The following is a 17,031-nucleotide window of genomic DNA, read 5'->3' on the forward strand; positions in this document are numbered from 1 at the left end:
ACTATATGCAGATAAACATCTGACAGCTAGCTGCTAATCAAGATGACTGCTCACATGAGCGAGAGTAGTTCCAGCAATAGACACCACGGGAAGAAGAAACAGAGAGGGGCAGAGCAGGCCACACCTATATTGGGCGCTATACTGGTGCCACTCCAAGATGCACCGCTCCAACCCAATGGCTACCGGCTGGGGGAAATATCTTCCAACAACTGGGCACACGCATGCGCACACACCTACACTGGAATGCACATGAACAATCACTGCAAGAAGAACTCCGTGTCACTCAGAAGAACTCACCATGGGATGTCCTACAGAATAGGCAGATTTTTTGAATATCTCTGTTCGCCACTAGCACCACACCCTGTCAGCCTCCTCACCACCTAACGCTCTTTCTGAAGGAGCCAACTCTGGGCTGTGATAGCCAGATGGGCTATGGCAACAGAGATGAATGACAGCTTTACCTTTTGTTTTTTAAATAGTAATGAGGAAGGGTGTACAGATCGCGTAAATTACACGGTGATCTCACCGACACCTTACCAGTCCAATCATGCAGTTGACTTGAGGTCAACATACTGAATATAGCATTGATAGAACAGTGACATTCCACTGAGAAAAGATATGACACATGCAAGAGAAAAGCATCACAGGGCTTCCTGAAACAGATCATTTCACCAGTCTCGCAGAGATATATGGAGATACAAACAAAAAGCACCTGAAGGGTTGGAACTACGGTGGGTGGGAGGGGAACTGAGGGGGTGTGGAGCTGCTGTAGCACTCCCTGTCTTGAAGCGGTTTCCATTATTTGCAGTTTGGGCCAATGGCTCTCAGCACCCCCACTATAAAAACTGTTCCAGTACCCCGTCTGAGGTAACAAAACTCTGCATCAAACAAATTACCTAATCAAGATATTTACAGCTACAGCAGCTCTTTAAATAGATAAATAATTAAAAATAGCAGAAGAACTAATTCTCTCATCACATAAAAAACTTGTTATTTTAAATAGCTATTTAGTGCTTGCTAAAAGCTTTTTGTTAAAGTCAGAATTTCAGTTGACAGCTAAATTCACTTTTCAAAAACATTTCTCCAAAGTGCTACCATTAAGGAATATGTTCTAAAATGACTAAGTAGCAAGCACAGTTTACTTTAAGCATCTGCAGAAAAATTCATAGCTCAGTTTTGCATGTCACTTGAGACTACAACAGCAATTGATCAGTTTAGGGAAGCACAATTTAAGGTAAACAGGGCAACTAATTTGCTAACCCAATTTGTCAGTTTTACTCACTAGCTCCCCAGAAGCAGAGAATTTGTTCTTACTACCATCAGTTTCCTTCAGTTCTTTTTTTTGCTGTGTGAAACAAATGCACAAGTCATGTGATCATCAGGGTCTTGAGCAATTCCAAGGTGCTGTGTTCTGCAAAATGTCACTGATATGTACAGGGCCAGCAGATCAGGCACAGCACACATTTGGTATGGTTTAAATGCTGGCCACAACTACTAGAGAAAGCATCAATAAGCGAAAAGACAGCATAACCACTATTTAGACGATTTCCTAGTGCCATGGTGTCTCATAGGGTCACCACTTGCCACATGAGGGACACCAAGGTGCGGCGATTGAGCTCTGGAGCCCCATGCAACTCTCGGAGACTTTAAACGAAGCTCTTAGAGCTGCACACAAGTGCTGCCTGCCCATTCATGTGCCCCACCCCTGGTGGAACAAGCTCACAGTGGCTCCAGCGGCAGCAGCTCCAGCAGTCCCAGCCATGGCAGCAGCCCCAGCTACTCCAGCAGCTCCTCCAGCCCTGGCCACAGTGGCTCTGGTGAGTTGCTGGAATTTAACTGGTGGGGGGGGCGGGGGGCTAGGGGAGAGCATTTATGTAGAGGTGGGCTTGGGGGAACCTGACTGGGAGCAGGTGAGAGGTCTGTGGTGAATATGGAAAGATACCAACCACAAGTGTGGCCATCTTTCAATTTGCATTGGACACCACTGTACCTGGTGATATTGCAGTCCAATCACTGGCCATGAAGACTACACCTGAGAAGGGGAAGAGAGCTTAGTATTCACTTCCAATTCAAACCATAAGGCACTGGTAATACCCTGTCTCCCAGAATCACCATGTCCTCATCAGAGGACTCAACACCCAAGCAAAGGATGCTTCAAGAAATACATAACACTGAAGTGGAACAATTTTGTCATGCTCATCACTGTAGGTCTCAGCCCTGTCCTCCAGACTGGGGATTGCTGAGTGACCCTTCGCTACCTTAGTACTCCTGCACTGGACACCCCACAAAACTGAAGCTCACAAAATACGCAAACAAAGAGTGAGCAACCAAACACAAGCCTGCCAGGTGCTTTAGGGAAGGCAAAAAGTCGTGACTGCACATGCATATATCTACAGGATGGGAAAGTTCTTTCCCAATCCAAACACATGACGGATGAAAACCAAAGTATACTAGAATCTAGAAAGAGAATCCAGATCTAATATAGACATTCCACCAAGTTGTTAGAATGCATACATGGAAAAACCAAGTATCGGGCAGCGTGTCTCCCTCTGCTGCAACATAAAATTAAATACTTCCCCTTGAAAAAAAAAAGAGAAAATCCCTCAAGCAACAGGGGACCAGCCCATACGGAGATGGGAAGGGACCTTCCGCTATTCCTGTAAGTCTCTGATTCAGGAGGAGCAAAATAAAGCAACACAAATGACATGCAGCTGTAACCCCCTTCTGACGCACGGAACAAGTTACAGCAGCTAAATGAGCAGTTTACCATTAATATGCGTTGAGAAGATCATTCTCTTCCAACACCAATCATGGATACTATATTCATAAACAAAGTTCAAGGCAGTTTACACATTAGCTTCTAACGTATTTCAAAAGAAGGAAGAACCCCGCTGGGAAATACAGGTTAGCTATGGAAAGTTATGAGATTCCCCCATCATGAAGAAGGGCAGGTTGATTTATCTGCCAACATAGTGCTCGGAGGGACCATTCCACTTCTGAAATCAACACAATGTACAAACAAACGTTTCCCTAACTGCTGTTACATCTGAGGGCTCACAAGATTTTTTTTTAAAAAGATAAGCGACTACAAGCTACAGTTGTTTTTACATTAAGACGCTTCATCAGTTATTTACAACACAGGTAAAGAAATGTGAAATAACTCATTCATAGCCCCTGAGGGCAGCATTACAACAATATGACCAAGTAGGCAGAATACTCTGGTGATTGTCTTGTGGATGTCAGAGAGCACAAAGCAATGAAGCAGCAACACAGAAAATGGATATCACGCTCACTGAAATCACCTAGAATAAAAATTAGATTGAGGAGTTGGAGTGCATGATCATGCAACAAGGTCAAAGTAATTTAAAAACAAATCTCTTCTTTTCTACTAGAAATGGATGAGAAGTGTATGAGCATCTGATCTTTGAAATAGTCTGTCTCTAGTGGATAGAAGATTTAAAAGACAGAACTAAATTACAAATAATTTGACGCGCAACACTACAAATGCATTTATGTGCATCTGCAAACTTAAGTGACAAAGGGTACTTCACTGTTTAAAAAAATGGACCCAGGTGCTCTGGTCATGGTCATTCCACAAGTCAGTACCAGGCCTATCTGATGGATCAGATTGTACCAAAAGATGTTACAAATATCAGTGTTCATAGAAAAATGACTCCACTGCAGACAGTCAAGCTGTCAGCATTAAGCAAAGCCACCAGATTCCAGGCAGAATCTAAAGTCCGTTTACATGGTGAAAAGGGGAGATTTAAAAATAATTGCTCCCTCTTTTCTTTTATGTTGCCACCATACCTACCCCTTAAACAAGTAGAAAATTAAACTGAACAAAAAATATGAATCTACAAAACTGGCTAGAGGTAGGAATTACTATTAAATGACCAATATTGTGCTTTTTTTTTTTTTTTTTTTTTTACTGAATCACATTCCATATTCTTTGCTTATATGAGGAGCTGCTCAGAAACAAAGCAACTAGAGATGGAAGGAATTTTACTCTAGGAATGGAGTAACACTAGTAACTGGTCCATTCCTTTGGCTGAGGCTTTGTAGTAACAACAATTTGCACTTTGCACTCTACATTTCCCTATCCCCAAAAAGAAATAGTTGAACCTCAAATACATGTATCCAGGGGACACAGGTACATTTGTCCCTTTTTAAGAGCCAAGGAATCAGAAACTAAAGGCCTTGTTTTCAGCCTGTTCCCAAACACGGCTCCCTTTTTGCCCCTTCTATTTAAGTTATTTGAACATCTGTATCCCAGAACACGTAAGTCACCGAAACTGCGCCTGTAAATAATTTGAGGTACCTCATTATACACAAATTTATGTGCATTTACAAATTGAAGTGATAAAGGTACAACGCTGTTTAAGAATCTATTTAAAAATCCAAGTGACTTTGCCAGGCTCACGCAGCAAGTCAATATCAGAACCAAGCACTTAGGTTCTTCTGCCTCTCTGTCCCACATGGATTTTCGAGGTTTACTTTGTAATTTAATTTGAAAAATTTCCAGGGGTGAGACGTCTACTGCTTCCCTTGGGAGACTATTCCACAATCTAGTAATTACACTTGTATCAACATAATTACCAATATAATAGAACTCCCTTTAAATGAGACATCCCAGTTGATGGTCTACTTTTTTGACAAAAGGAGCAACAAAAAAATAATTTGAAAAATTTTAAATGAAATAAAACATTATGCTAAATAAAAATAGACGTATACAATTGAATATACATTTCATCTTTGATTAAACCCTAGCATGTACTGTACAATGGTCAAATGCATCTCCTCTAAGTAGAAATAATGTTCCAGTTAAGCAGCTTTTTTATTGGAAATACACTATCCCTAGACTAATTCAGTTGCCTGGCAATCCCTCCTGCCCTCCAAAAATGTGGCCTTCTGATTCAGTGTCTCCCCACAAAGAGACATACTGTATCTGAATGAAAAAGACTAGGAGGAAAATAGTGAGAGAATAAGTAACAAGCACGCCCTTAAGTTGTAAAGAGAACAGATTTGCACCTCTGCTCATTTAAGGCATTTAAAATGATCAGAAAAAGCCAGCTTTTCTTCAGTTCAGTAAATTACACATCAAACATCTTTTTGCCTTTCTGGAGCTCACGTAAAGTTTCTAGACATAGAGACAAGTGATTTCAGACATACACACAGGAAATTTTGGTTTCCAATCCTATTGCATGCTATGTTTCTGTAGCCCATCACAGCATAACTAATGACTTCAATCACACTGCAATATTGATTTCTTTCATGTGGATCAATACAAAACTCTTCTTGGTTAGCTTTATGCTGCCAGGCAAAACCTCATCACCATCCATCTTACTGATCAGCACCTTATACACTACTTTGGTGTATGTAGATTACTGTATTGCTTTCAAATGTAAAAATAACTAATTAAAAAACCCTTCACGTCTGTCAGAGGAACCCCAACACCAGCTAATCTTGTGACCTCTGAGATAAAAGAACAGCACATGGGCTGTTTCAGCAAGAGGCTTTTACCTTGAAATGTTAAGCTCTAACCCACAGAATTATCTTAAAATGAAATTTCAGTGTTGCAGTATTATCTAAAGAGAGCTGATAAATACACATTTTATAGCAAATTTGATCCTCTGTGCTACAAGTGGAGCACACACTAAAGGAGGACAATGAAGAGAATAGATGAAGGTTTAGGTTTGTTTTGTAGGCCACTTCCCTTTCCATTAACAAGACCAAAACTTTGTGATAACTACAGCAATAGTTTCCATAAAAGTGATATTAGCACAGTGCCTGCCATGTTTTATATACTGTAATGGGCTTTCAAAGGTGAAAAGAAAGGATACACCCACTTCCATGTGACCAGTGAACTCTCTGTGGACCATGGTTTGGGAATCTCTAGCCAGTATCTCATCCACCCCTCATCATAATGCATACATGATGCCAAAATTCAAAGTTGAAGAACACTAGTGCTCCAAAAAGCAGCAAAAGAATGGGCACCAGTGTTCCTTCTACATTTTTCCATCCATGGGTGGAATAAATCTTGTTAAATGCACCAACACATGTGGATGTGCACCACCAAGAGAAACACACAAAATTCACTACATTTCTTCTTTATTTTTCATATTATCTTTGTTTAGCAATGTTTCACATTGTCAGACCAAAGCTAAGGATCTAACCCCTGATTAAACCCTAACAAATATTGCGCACTAGTCAAATACATCTCTAAGGCACGTGCGGATGTGCACCACCAACAATGGGTGGCTGTGGGGTAGTTAGCTGGGTGGCACCTGAATCTCTGTTGTGTGGCTGTCCAACCACTTAGCTTACAGGGAATTTTGGTGGGCACAGACCCACTGCATCGCCTCAATTTACAGGCTCCTTTTTATCCAGTACAAAGTAAATCTCAAGGCTCAAAGAAGACTTTTTCCCCAGCCCTTTCTATATCACCGATATGGCTGGTAGTACCACCTATTGTTAAGGGTGCCCTCCGCTACTTATAAGATCCTGGACTCAACTATGCCAAACTTCACCACTGAGGATGTGCCAGTTGCCTGCATTTGGCTGATTTATTTATGGGAAAAATTCAACCAGAATGATTCAGCTACTTCAAAGAATCAGATTAGAGAAAAATAAGTTGTTTTGCTCACTTAGTGAAGATCACCTGAATTCTTCAATGAGAAACTTCTGCATCGCCACTCTGGAGCAGGGACGGCAAACTTGGCAAAGAGTAGCCTGTGTGTCAGGAATGTATCTTTTGCCATCCCAGTCAAACCTATTCCAATTTGGCCAAATTTCAGGCTGTGGCTATACTAAAAAGTATCAAAGGAGCTGCACCACCATAAACCCTCCCACAGCCACTAAACTGATGGGAGAGAGCTTTCCTGTCAGCTTACCTACCATAAGTGGCAATAGCTATGTTGGCAGGAGAAGCTCTCACATGGACAGAAGCACCAATGTGAACAGTGATAAGCTGACATAAATTACATTGCTCAGCAGGTGGCGACATAGCTTAGTATCAGAGAGGTAGCCGTGTTAGTTGGTAGCTTCAAGAACAACAGGAAGTCTTGTGGCACCTTATAGACTAACAGATATTTTGGAGCGTAAGCTTTCGTGGGCAAAGACCGACTTTATCAGATGCATGAGTGGGGGAGTGGCTTAAGAGGGGTATTTAAAGATTGGGGTCCCACTAAGAGGGAGGGCCAGAGCTGACAAGGTCTATTCAGCAAGGTGGAAATGGCCCAGTATCAACAGTACTTATCAAAAAAGAGTCAAAACCAAGTCAGATCAGACAGGGGGATGTGAGCCTTTGTCAGAGTCTAATAGGCCTTGTCAGCTCTGGCCCTCCCTCTTACTGGGACATAGCTTAGGTTTACTGAAGCTATGGTGTATCCACAGCGGAAGACTTTGAAAAATACTTTTGTATTTTGCATTTGCTACAGTACAGGATTGCTCACAGGTCTATCTGCAGTGAGCATGCTCCAGTCATGGTGGAAGAAAGGAGGGCAATCCCTGCAATTTCAGCTCTGAGCTGCTGCAGGCCAGGACTGGGCACCAGCATTGGAAGCAAGCAAGATCCCATTTATCCAGTGCTTTCAATGCACCCCAAACACATACAGGCAGCATGGAAAAGGAAGTCAGCCAATTCAAATGCAGAGGGAACAGAAACCAAGCCAGGGTGAGGAAGGGAAGTAGACAGGGAAAAGATGCTTGGCGGGTGATGGTGGGGGGAGGGGATTCTTGGACTAGAGACTGTCAGGGTGTGGCAATGAAAATGGACTATAATTGGGATGAGTGGGGTAAAATGAGTCTATTAGGAAGGAGTTTGGCATTGCAACCCTAAGAACAGGCAGAGAACACCGCTGGTGTTTCCTTCAGGGGGGTAAGGTACAAATCCCCAGGGCACTCAGTCAATTTTGAGTCTTTTAGCAAATGCATGAATTTGACAGTTTTCTCATTAAAGAGAGGCTGGGCCAGGGGTCTGCAACCAAAATAGCAGGAAGAGCCCTTTTATCAAATTCAGTTACAAAAATCAATACTTCCAGAGCCACAATGCATGTAAATGAGTCAGTCCTTAATAAAGAACTTTAAACCATCTTTTTCTAACCCCTGGTTTAAGAACACAGCACACAATGATTTGTACCAGTTAGAAATATTACGTTTCTTTCACCTCTGGGTTAGAAAGCAAATGAGGAAAAGGAAAAGGCTGCACCTGGGGATAGGCTCTTAAGCAGTAAGGAGCAACCCTCCACACCAGTGTTTCTCAACTTTTTTTTTTTTTAAATAAAGTACCCCTTTTTTTAAATAATTACAGGTACCCCTAGTTCCCCCCACTTTACCTCAATCCCTCCTTCCCCTTCTCCAGAACCAGGCACCCAAATCATCCCTCCCTTTACCCCAATGCCCCCGTACCCTCCTCCAGACCCAGGCACCTCCAGCCCCTTCCCCCTCCGCTGTAATCCTATGCCTGTGGCTCACCAGCGCCACCATCATGAGCTTCTCCCTTGAAACGCTGGGGAGGGACGTGTGCTCAGAGCAGCACACAGTGCTCCTGCAGCTCAGAGCATTTGATTGCTCAAAGAGCTGCATGCAGCTCGGGTGCATGTACCCCCAGACTTCTCTTGCGTTCCAGGGTCAACAACCTGCTCACGGAGTGGGGAACCTACCTGTGGCAGTTCTGTTGCCAGAGAGGATTGTAGAGAGCTGCAGAGGAGTCAGAGGCGGCAGCGTCCAGAGCTGCAAATGACTCATTAAAAAGCCACAGGTTGCCAATCCCTGGGCTGGGCTCATCGAAGAGGATGTCTTAGGGCTTTGGACCTCCCTAGGAAACCCTGATGACTGAAGCCAAGTGTTCCTCCTCATAACTAAACCAGTGGCCAAATTTCTGGAAGCTGTGTTTGTAGCATCCACGGAGGGCAACTTTTGCCATTAACTTCCCCTCATCTAAGAGAGTCTGAACACGGGCCCAGTCCTCCGAGGATAGCTGCAAACGTGGAATAGTCATTAAAATTGTATTCTGTTAACAAAGCTTGGTAGTCAGTGATATGAAATTGAAGGCCCATGGAGGAGAAGGGAGGTTCAGAACTGAAGAACATCTGGGCTTGGGCGCATGAGTACTCCACACACAGAATGTGGGCAACCAGAACACAAAGAAGAATTAGAGTCTATCATGACACCTGAGAATCACACAGCACGGAAACCTTAATGCTGGAATTTCCCAAGTTTTGAAAGCTTGATTTTGCAATCTTAAATAGCTTTTGCATTGCATTTTAGTGCTTTATATCTATATCTACATACATATATGCTTTGATGTTCTCAGTAAAATAAAAGTCTCCTGTTTAGATCGCTACTATTTTACCAATACATGCACTGCTTTACTTAGTTTCTCTCTGCTGCTAAAAGGCTGCTTAATCTGCACAGACTTAAGCAACTCAAAGAAATAAAAGAAGCAGATGGTCATAGGCCAGTGTTTGAACAGGTTTGGCTGTGCCTAACAGTTCGCGTTTGCAATATGAATAGAAAACACACTAACTCGAAGGAGACATATGTAGGGACATGTATGGAAAAACAAAGCAACATGATGGGTGCAATATTGGTAACTAGACACAGACTCTTGAGGATTGAGTGTCATGAGATAGGTTAGTTTTACTTCCTTTTTGGAGGGAGGGATAGCTCAGTGGTTTGAGCATTAGCCTGCTAAACCCAGGGTTGTGAGCTCAGTCCTTGAGGAGGCCAATAGATGTCAGAGATGGTGCTTGGTCCTGCCAAGAGGGCAGGGGACTGGACTAGATGACCTCCAAAGGTCCCTTCCAGTTCTAGGAGATGTGTATCTCCTTCAGAACAGAACTAAAGAGATGCAGTAGTTGCTCAAATGCTCCAAGGTACTATATCAATCAACTTGGGAATGGCTTCAGACAGCACGAATTGGAAAGGAATCAGTTTCATAACATGGTAAAATAAATGTTTCAACACAGTCTGCTCATTCTATTGCTGCCCTGAACATTGTTGACTGACATCAATTTTTTTCCCCTCACCAGAGGGCTATTCACTGTTTAAGAGCACAAAAGCAACCTTTGTCACTGAACAAGGTGACAGAGACCCATAGAATAATCATGGCATGACATGCTGTTGTGATGCTTTTTATCAGGGTGATGCATCTTTCTCTCATCACCACCATATGGCAGAAAGGAGGATAAACGGAGCTTGGTGTATTTGTTCAATTCTCATCGCCCACACCTCAGCCCTAAACACTGCCTACTACTCAATGAAATAGATGATGTTATCGTATTTTTGGACTCCACAGTAGTTACCCAAAACTTCTGAGTCATTGGTTAAACATCACTACTCAACAATTACAGTGACCACCAGAAGTAACCTCAATAAGGGTACATCTATTCTTTACTTACAGGAAGATCAACTCATTTAGGATTGATCTTCCAGGATTTGATTTAGCGCACCCAGCAGGAAACACAATAATCAGACCATCAGGGCTCAAGAGTTGCCCTGGTACTTTTCACTGTCTCAAGGAATAAGGAAGGTCAACAGGACAGTATCTCCTGTTGACCACCTGCTCTGTGGACAACCACAGAAACTGATCTATGGTACGTCGATTCCAGTTATGCGATTGTCATAGGTGTAACCACATATCTTAAATCAACTTTTCAGCACAGTGTAGACCTGGCCTTACTCTGCCAAATATTTCCCATTATAATCCCTTATTTCACATGCTTCCAAATTATCTTTTGGGCTGAAGTTTTCGATGTTTGGTGTCTTATTAAAATTAACTTATTTACAAAAAGTTTTAGTTCCTTTGGTTGTTTTGAGTTCTGGAACAGTGAGATAAATAGGATTTGCCTTCGTTTTTAAATAAGAGCTAAGGGAAGTGCATGCAGTGAAGCTAATTTTTGAAACTTGGTACAGAAATATTCAGTGTTGCCACACTGCCAATTTTATTATGAGTCTTGCTATATTTGTGATTCTGAAAACCCTGGGTCCTGGAATCAGGTAAATATAGTCTTGTCTCAGTTTTCCTGTTTTAAAAAGGTGAATTTCAACCCTCTTGGTTGCAGGCTTTAAAAAAAAAAAAAAGCCTGAAAACTTGAACTCTAAAGACTCAAATACCAGAAGGCAAACAAAGCCTCAAAGTTATTTTATTAAATCCCGTGACATTTTGTAATCTGACTCATGATTTCTGAATGCTTAGTGTTGGCAAAACTGTATTGTCTCTATTGAGGATTTGTGCTTCCACTTGGTATAAAAAAGGCTGGCAGCACTGTCCACTGAACAGGGTATTGGTTTGGCTCTGGGTTTTGTTCCTGGTTCTGCCTCTGACCTGCTGGGTAACCTCTCTGCAGCTCTCTTCCCATTCCCCACTAACCCTCACCTTTGCCTGTCTTGTTCATATTAGATAAACTCTTTATAATAAGTCTCTCTCTCCTGGCTCACGGACCAACAGTGTGTGTAACTCTCCCCTCTCAGTAGTCCCATTGAAGCTAAAGCTACTCCCACAGTATATAAAATTAAACATATGCGCAAATTTTGCACAACCAGTGCTTATATATTTGTACAATGACTAAGTGCCACATGGTGCCAAGCTCTCAGATCAGGCCTGTAAAGATTTTGGTAATACAGATATTAATTTGCTGTTAATTTTAAAACATTTGTATGTTATGCACTCACTATGCAGTGCAGGAATTAATGTTTCTAGCTCACACTTACACATATATACCCTATATATTCTAAACTAGGTAAGGGCTAGATTTTGTCAACTAATTTGTGTGGAGTACAACCTTGTACAGGGTAGACCTATTGATGCCAATGACACTATTTGTGATGTAAGGTATTACTCAACAATACACTGGCAAAATTTGACCCACATTTACTCTTCTCATTGGCTCCAAGAACTCAAGCTCTGCTGGTGAAGCCTGAAAGCTCCACAAGCCAAACAGCTGCTTAGCAAGAAAACTGCAAGGACAGATGGTGAAGCTCGAGATTGTAAGATATGTATCTATTAGCTTATAAAATTCATATTGAGAACAGCATCAGCTTTTTTTTCCTTTTGCTTTTCTCTGTTTTTCTTTTTAAAAAACAAAAAAAAAGCTATTCATACAAAACACAGATTGCCTAATTAAAATCACAGTTTGGAAATGCACAGCAATATTACCTAATCCATGTTGCATGCTTGTACTATTTGTCTGATTCAATGTATGGTGTAATATATTTCCATTTCCATCAAACTCTATTCTCTACAAAGACAGGTTGTACAACATGGATGAGTTACTAGTGCTACTGGAACTTTCATTTTTGTATTTCTTGGCCTTAGTTTGGCCACAACTTCAGTTTTATGTTAGTGAAACTTATCACAATTAATAATAGAAAAATAATACTGTGGGTTAATGTAGCATTTTAATGTGATAATCTCAGAGTTTAAAAAAAATAAGCAGTAATTATTATGATCATTTTACAAACAGGCAGTGCTAAGGCACAAAGTGTCTTGCCCACAAAGTTAGCAGCACAGTCAAAAATGTAAGCAAGGTCTCTTGACTCTTCTGTATTCTTAAAGTCAGGAAGGCATGTTCAACTGGGAAGGGAGATCCATAAGATAAATTCTGAATGAAGATGTTATGAAAGGGTTTGAGAACCTCTGTTCTACTGTTTGGTTTTTAATTTTGCTTTCGTTATTTTCTAATTTCGTCAGAGACTTGCATTAGCTGACACTGAAGATCTTGACCATCTCTACTCCCATGTTTCTCTAGAGCCAGCTGGAGTTAACGAGGCCGAGGCTTCACACCGCAAGCGGTCGCAGGGAACGCCGGCTGGACTTAACGACGCCAGGGCTCCACACTGCACCGTGTCTCTGGGAACGCCGGCTGGCTGGCGCTGGCTCTCTTGCATGGAGAGTCAGTTTGCTCGTCACCAGCTGAGCTCTGTGCATGGCCAGGCGAAGCCAGGGCTGGTCGCAGGCAGCCAAAGGGAGGGAGCACTGGTGACCCCAGGCCAAGGGGACCCACAGGGGGTTGGTACCCATAGCCATGCCCTGGGGCAGATGGTTGGAGCCCATAGGTGGACACTGGCCAGCCCTATGTGGGGACCCCTTCCTGCCCAGATGCCAGCCGGAGGGACTCACTAATGATGCGAAAGCCTTCCTCTTCCATAGCTGATGCCATCAGGAACTGCCTTTCCGTTCCTCTCTCAACCTCTTTAGTCTCAGAATCTCTTAGAATTACTGATTTTAGACATAAACCCCAGACTAGAGCTAACACACACACACAACCACACCAAAAGTCACAAAAATCATTTACTTAATCAGGCCTATTCCGAGCATACACTGCTTGAATTGTTTTACTATTCTGAGCTCCAACCTCTGTTGTGTACATAATCTAGAGTTACATTACAAGACTAAATCTAAGTGCGATACTTTACCATATCACAGTGCAACTCCAAATTCAGGTCTCCTTTATTAGTGTGCAGTCGTACATAACCTTTTTTCTTCACATATTGGTATCGCACAACGTCCTCCTCAATGGCAGCTGCCTCAAAGCAAAGGTAAAAATTATCAGTTTTGAAATTTGTTCATTAGCTTTTAGAAGCAATCTGCAAACAAATCTCTAGATCCCTATTGGACGATAACTTCTCCATGGATTTAGGGCCCTCAGATACAAGAATGTAGAAAACTTCATCCTGAGCCATACAATTCTCATTCTAGAAAGCTGCAACTTGTTTGCAGCCAACAACATGGTCTATATTTTAAGTGTCAGGTAACCCTCAATACTACACCCTGTAATTTTCAAGTAATATCTACTAATTACAGGAATTATTTGAAACCGAACCGCTTCTTGCCAAACTTAGAAACCATACAGGTAGTCATCAGCCAACCACAAATTGCTGGCATATGAGAATCTGAACTGACGTCGCTACTGAAAAGTCGAAACAAAGGCTCACTCTCCAAGAGACTTATTTCATTTGTATCAAAGAAACCACTTTTTAAATACCCAAAATCTGCCTCCAAAGAAGAGAAAAACAAGAGCAGGTAAAGACAGAAGAATTCACACTAAGTAAAGAAAATTACTGTGGTAAATATGCAGTTGGAGTATTGGCTTCAGGCTTTAACTCAGTGTAGTAGAGTTTCAAATGCAAGACAGAGAGCTCTCACTTTTGGGATTGACGATGTTGGACTAATTGCCAAGTCACTTAACCAAACTTGGAATTAAAACATCCAATGCACTTTTTGTTCAAACTGGAGAACAAAAGGAAAGATTTACTGTTTAAAATGCATCTCTGGCAGGAAATACAATCTTAAATAGTAACACGCCAAAAGCTGTCAGTACAGACTTTTTAAGACACCACTTTAACCAAAACCAAGAAATTTTTAATCCAAAAGGCAGCAAACATTTTACATGAGGGGAGATCAAGTTTCATTGCTAACTTGCATGTGTGTCCATTTCATTTTGTGGTCCACAGGCACACGAAATACCTCATTAATTTTAGCTCAGTATCTACATACTTGCTATTTAAAGCTAAAGCTACATTATTTTGGAATAAATTCACTGGGACTAAATGGTTACCTACCTTTTTGCAATTCTTGTTCTTCAAGATGTGTTGCTCATGTATGTGCCCACTTGCACAGTGGTCAGAGATATTTGCCTTACCTGCTTCCATAGCGTCTATTGTGACAATCTCTTGAATGCCGTGCTCATGCACAGGTATATTAGGCACACAGAACCTACGCTCTTTCAGGAACCTGACCATTATGTCCTGAGCAAAAACTGACCTGCCCTGAAGTAGAGGATGGAAGACTGAAATAATAGCCAAGGAGGCTAACAGATGAAAGAGACAGTCCTTGGAGCTTCACATGCAGAAGATAGTGTAGGATTAATGGCAGTGAGGCCTGCATGGACCGAAAGCCTTTATCTGAGCTCCAACATGTAACCAACTTCTATTTGCATGGGGAGGCTGCTCTAGTGGAGGGCTTCCTGCTGCCCAACAGGATCTCCTGGGTACCAGCCAAACACCCCTACGCGGCTTCATTTAACTATGCAACAGCCATGCTGTCAGGTTTGGATGCAGACAACTACTGTGGTTTTCAGACAGGAGGTCCAGCTGCAGCAGTAGTTGTAATGAAGCGTCCAACAGGCTGGACCTCTGACTGAACCAGTGCTGGTGTCGCCAAGCCAGTACCTTTGCCCTGTCCTGCTCGATCTCCATGAGAATTCAATTAAGAGCACTGGAGGAAGGTGTGCAAAAGCAGCAGCATAAAAACATCTGACAGGGAACCTCAACTGGTCTCTGAAATCAAGAAGAAAATACAGCACTTCCTGAGGCTGACCACTTCCAGATGAAGTGACCTCTCGCAGCAAGATGAGAAGGCTCTGCTGAGGTGATCTGCCAAAGCATTCCTAGCCCTACAGAGGTGTGTAGCTACAAGATGGATGGCAGGTTGAACATAGAAGTGCCAGAGCCTGAGGGTTTCCTGATAAAGTACTGATACCTCTGCCTTACTTGCTGATCTAGAACATAGTGTCTGTAACTGCATTCAGGATCTAGACCACTCTGCTCCTTACGTGAGGCAGATAAGCTTAGGAGGCCAAGTATACCACTCTGAGCTCAAACCATTGAGACACCAAGGTTGGCTCCCTACCCAAGATCTGAAGCACTAAAGGTAAGGGTAACCGATGGGGATCGGGCCACAAAGAAAAACTCCTGCAACCTTGATGAAGGATTCTGCCACTATGCAAGTGACACTATGTGGTCTGAGACACTGACTATAGTCCATGCTACGTCTGTTTGGCATTCATGCCAACACCAGCCATGCCTGCAGGGGCCTGAAGCAGAGACTTGCATTCCAGATCAAGTAAGTGCAGGCTCTCATGTGGCCTAACAACCACAGACAAGTGGGAAGGGTGAGGTGAGGGTGGGTATGAGATCAGGAATACACAGCTCAGAAACAGACATTAGGGAGTAAGAGTCTATTCAGGCCAGAGCCTAAGACTGCTCCAGTGAACTCCACACAGCGCGCCAGAACTAAGCTTGTCCCCCACCCATTTATTAACAGACCCAGATCACAACAAACCAGATTGAAATGCTGCTACACCTGACCCTGGGGCCAGCCATTTGTTACCCAGTCATCGAGTTACAGGTAAATTTGAACACCTTGACGATGCAGATAAGTGGCTACCGGCACTATGCAGTTTGTGAACACTCTTCAGACCGATGAGCGTCCCAAGGGCAGAGCTGTGAATTGGATGGATGGACGGACGGATGGACATATCACCACTTCACCGACAGACAATGACTGCACCACAGGGGGAGGAACAGATTCCCCTTCCCTTTTTATGTGGATGGCTCCTTTAGCACTGGAGCTGGATGTGTCGCACCCATTTCAGATTTCTCACGGTGCTCCAACTCCAGCGCTGGCAGTGGTCTGACTGAGGCACCCAGGGAGGAATGCTGGAAGTACGAGACCAGCATCGTCAGCCCCAAAGATTCCAGCACAGCCTTTGAGTAACCCACTGTCCCTATTGCCACACCACCAAGAATGCTTTGCCAGTCTTATGGGTGATTCTCCCTTTCCTGGCAAGCGGCTGAACTCCTGATCCAGCTTGGACCATTGCCCCTCTGGTGACCAGGTCAGACCTCAGTCTGCCAAATGACCCTCACTAGTGACTGGTGACCGGAGGGCCAGGATTGGTGCCTGGCCAAAGAGCTGTACCAGGGAGATGAATACCAGCGCCACAATAGGGACTGACCTTGTATGAGTGGGGATTGACAGCTGGGAGATCATCTAGGCCAGGGGTCAGCAACCTGCAGCTCTTTGAAGTCAGCTGCAGCCGCCGCCGACTCCTCTTGCAGCTCACTGCCCTGCCGCTGCTGAAATAATGGAACTAAATCGTTTTGGTTTAATGGCTGGCAGGGTGGTGGGAGGGAGCTGGCTGCTAAATCTACTACGTTTAGTTCCACTATTTCAGCACAGCAGGGCCGGGAGCCGCCTGTGCTGCAGGTGGGGGAAGGGCTAAGCCTGCAGGAGAGCTGATGAGA

The 17,031-nt window shown here is 43.1% G+C and overlaps 1 protein-coding gene across 6 annotated transcripts in view; it reads right to left on the reverse strand.

Moving 5' to 3' along the window:
- PPIL2 (peptidylprolyl isomerase like 2) overlaps positions 1–17,031 on the reverse strand; it is a 181,595-nt gene that overhangs the window by 85,067 nt on the left and 79,497 nt on the right. For all 6 annotated transcript variants that reach the window (XM_075012264.1, XM_075012262.1, XM_075012263.1 and 3 more), the window contains exon 12: positions 13,420–13,526. In XM_075012264.1, the coding sequence (XP_074868365.1) occupies positions 13,420–13,526 (107 nt within the window). The remainder of the gene's footprint in view (positions 1–13,419; positions 13,527–17,031) is intronic.

The sequence above is a fragment of the Carettochelys insculpta genome, chromosome 18 (genome assembly GCF_033958435.1).
Source record: "Carettochelys insculpta isolate YL-2023 chromosome 18, ASM3395843v1, whole genome shotgun sequence".
In the NCBI taxonomy this organism is placed as follows: domain Eukaryota; kingdom Metazoa; phylum Chordata; order Testudines; family Carettochelyidae; genus Carettochelys; species Carettochelys insculpta.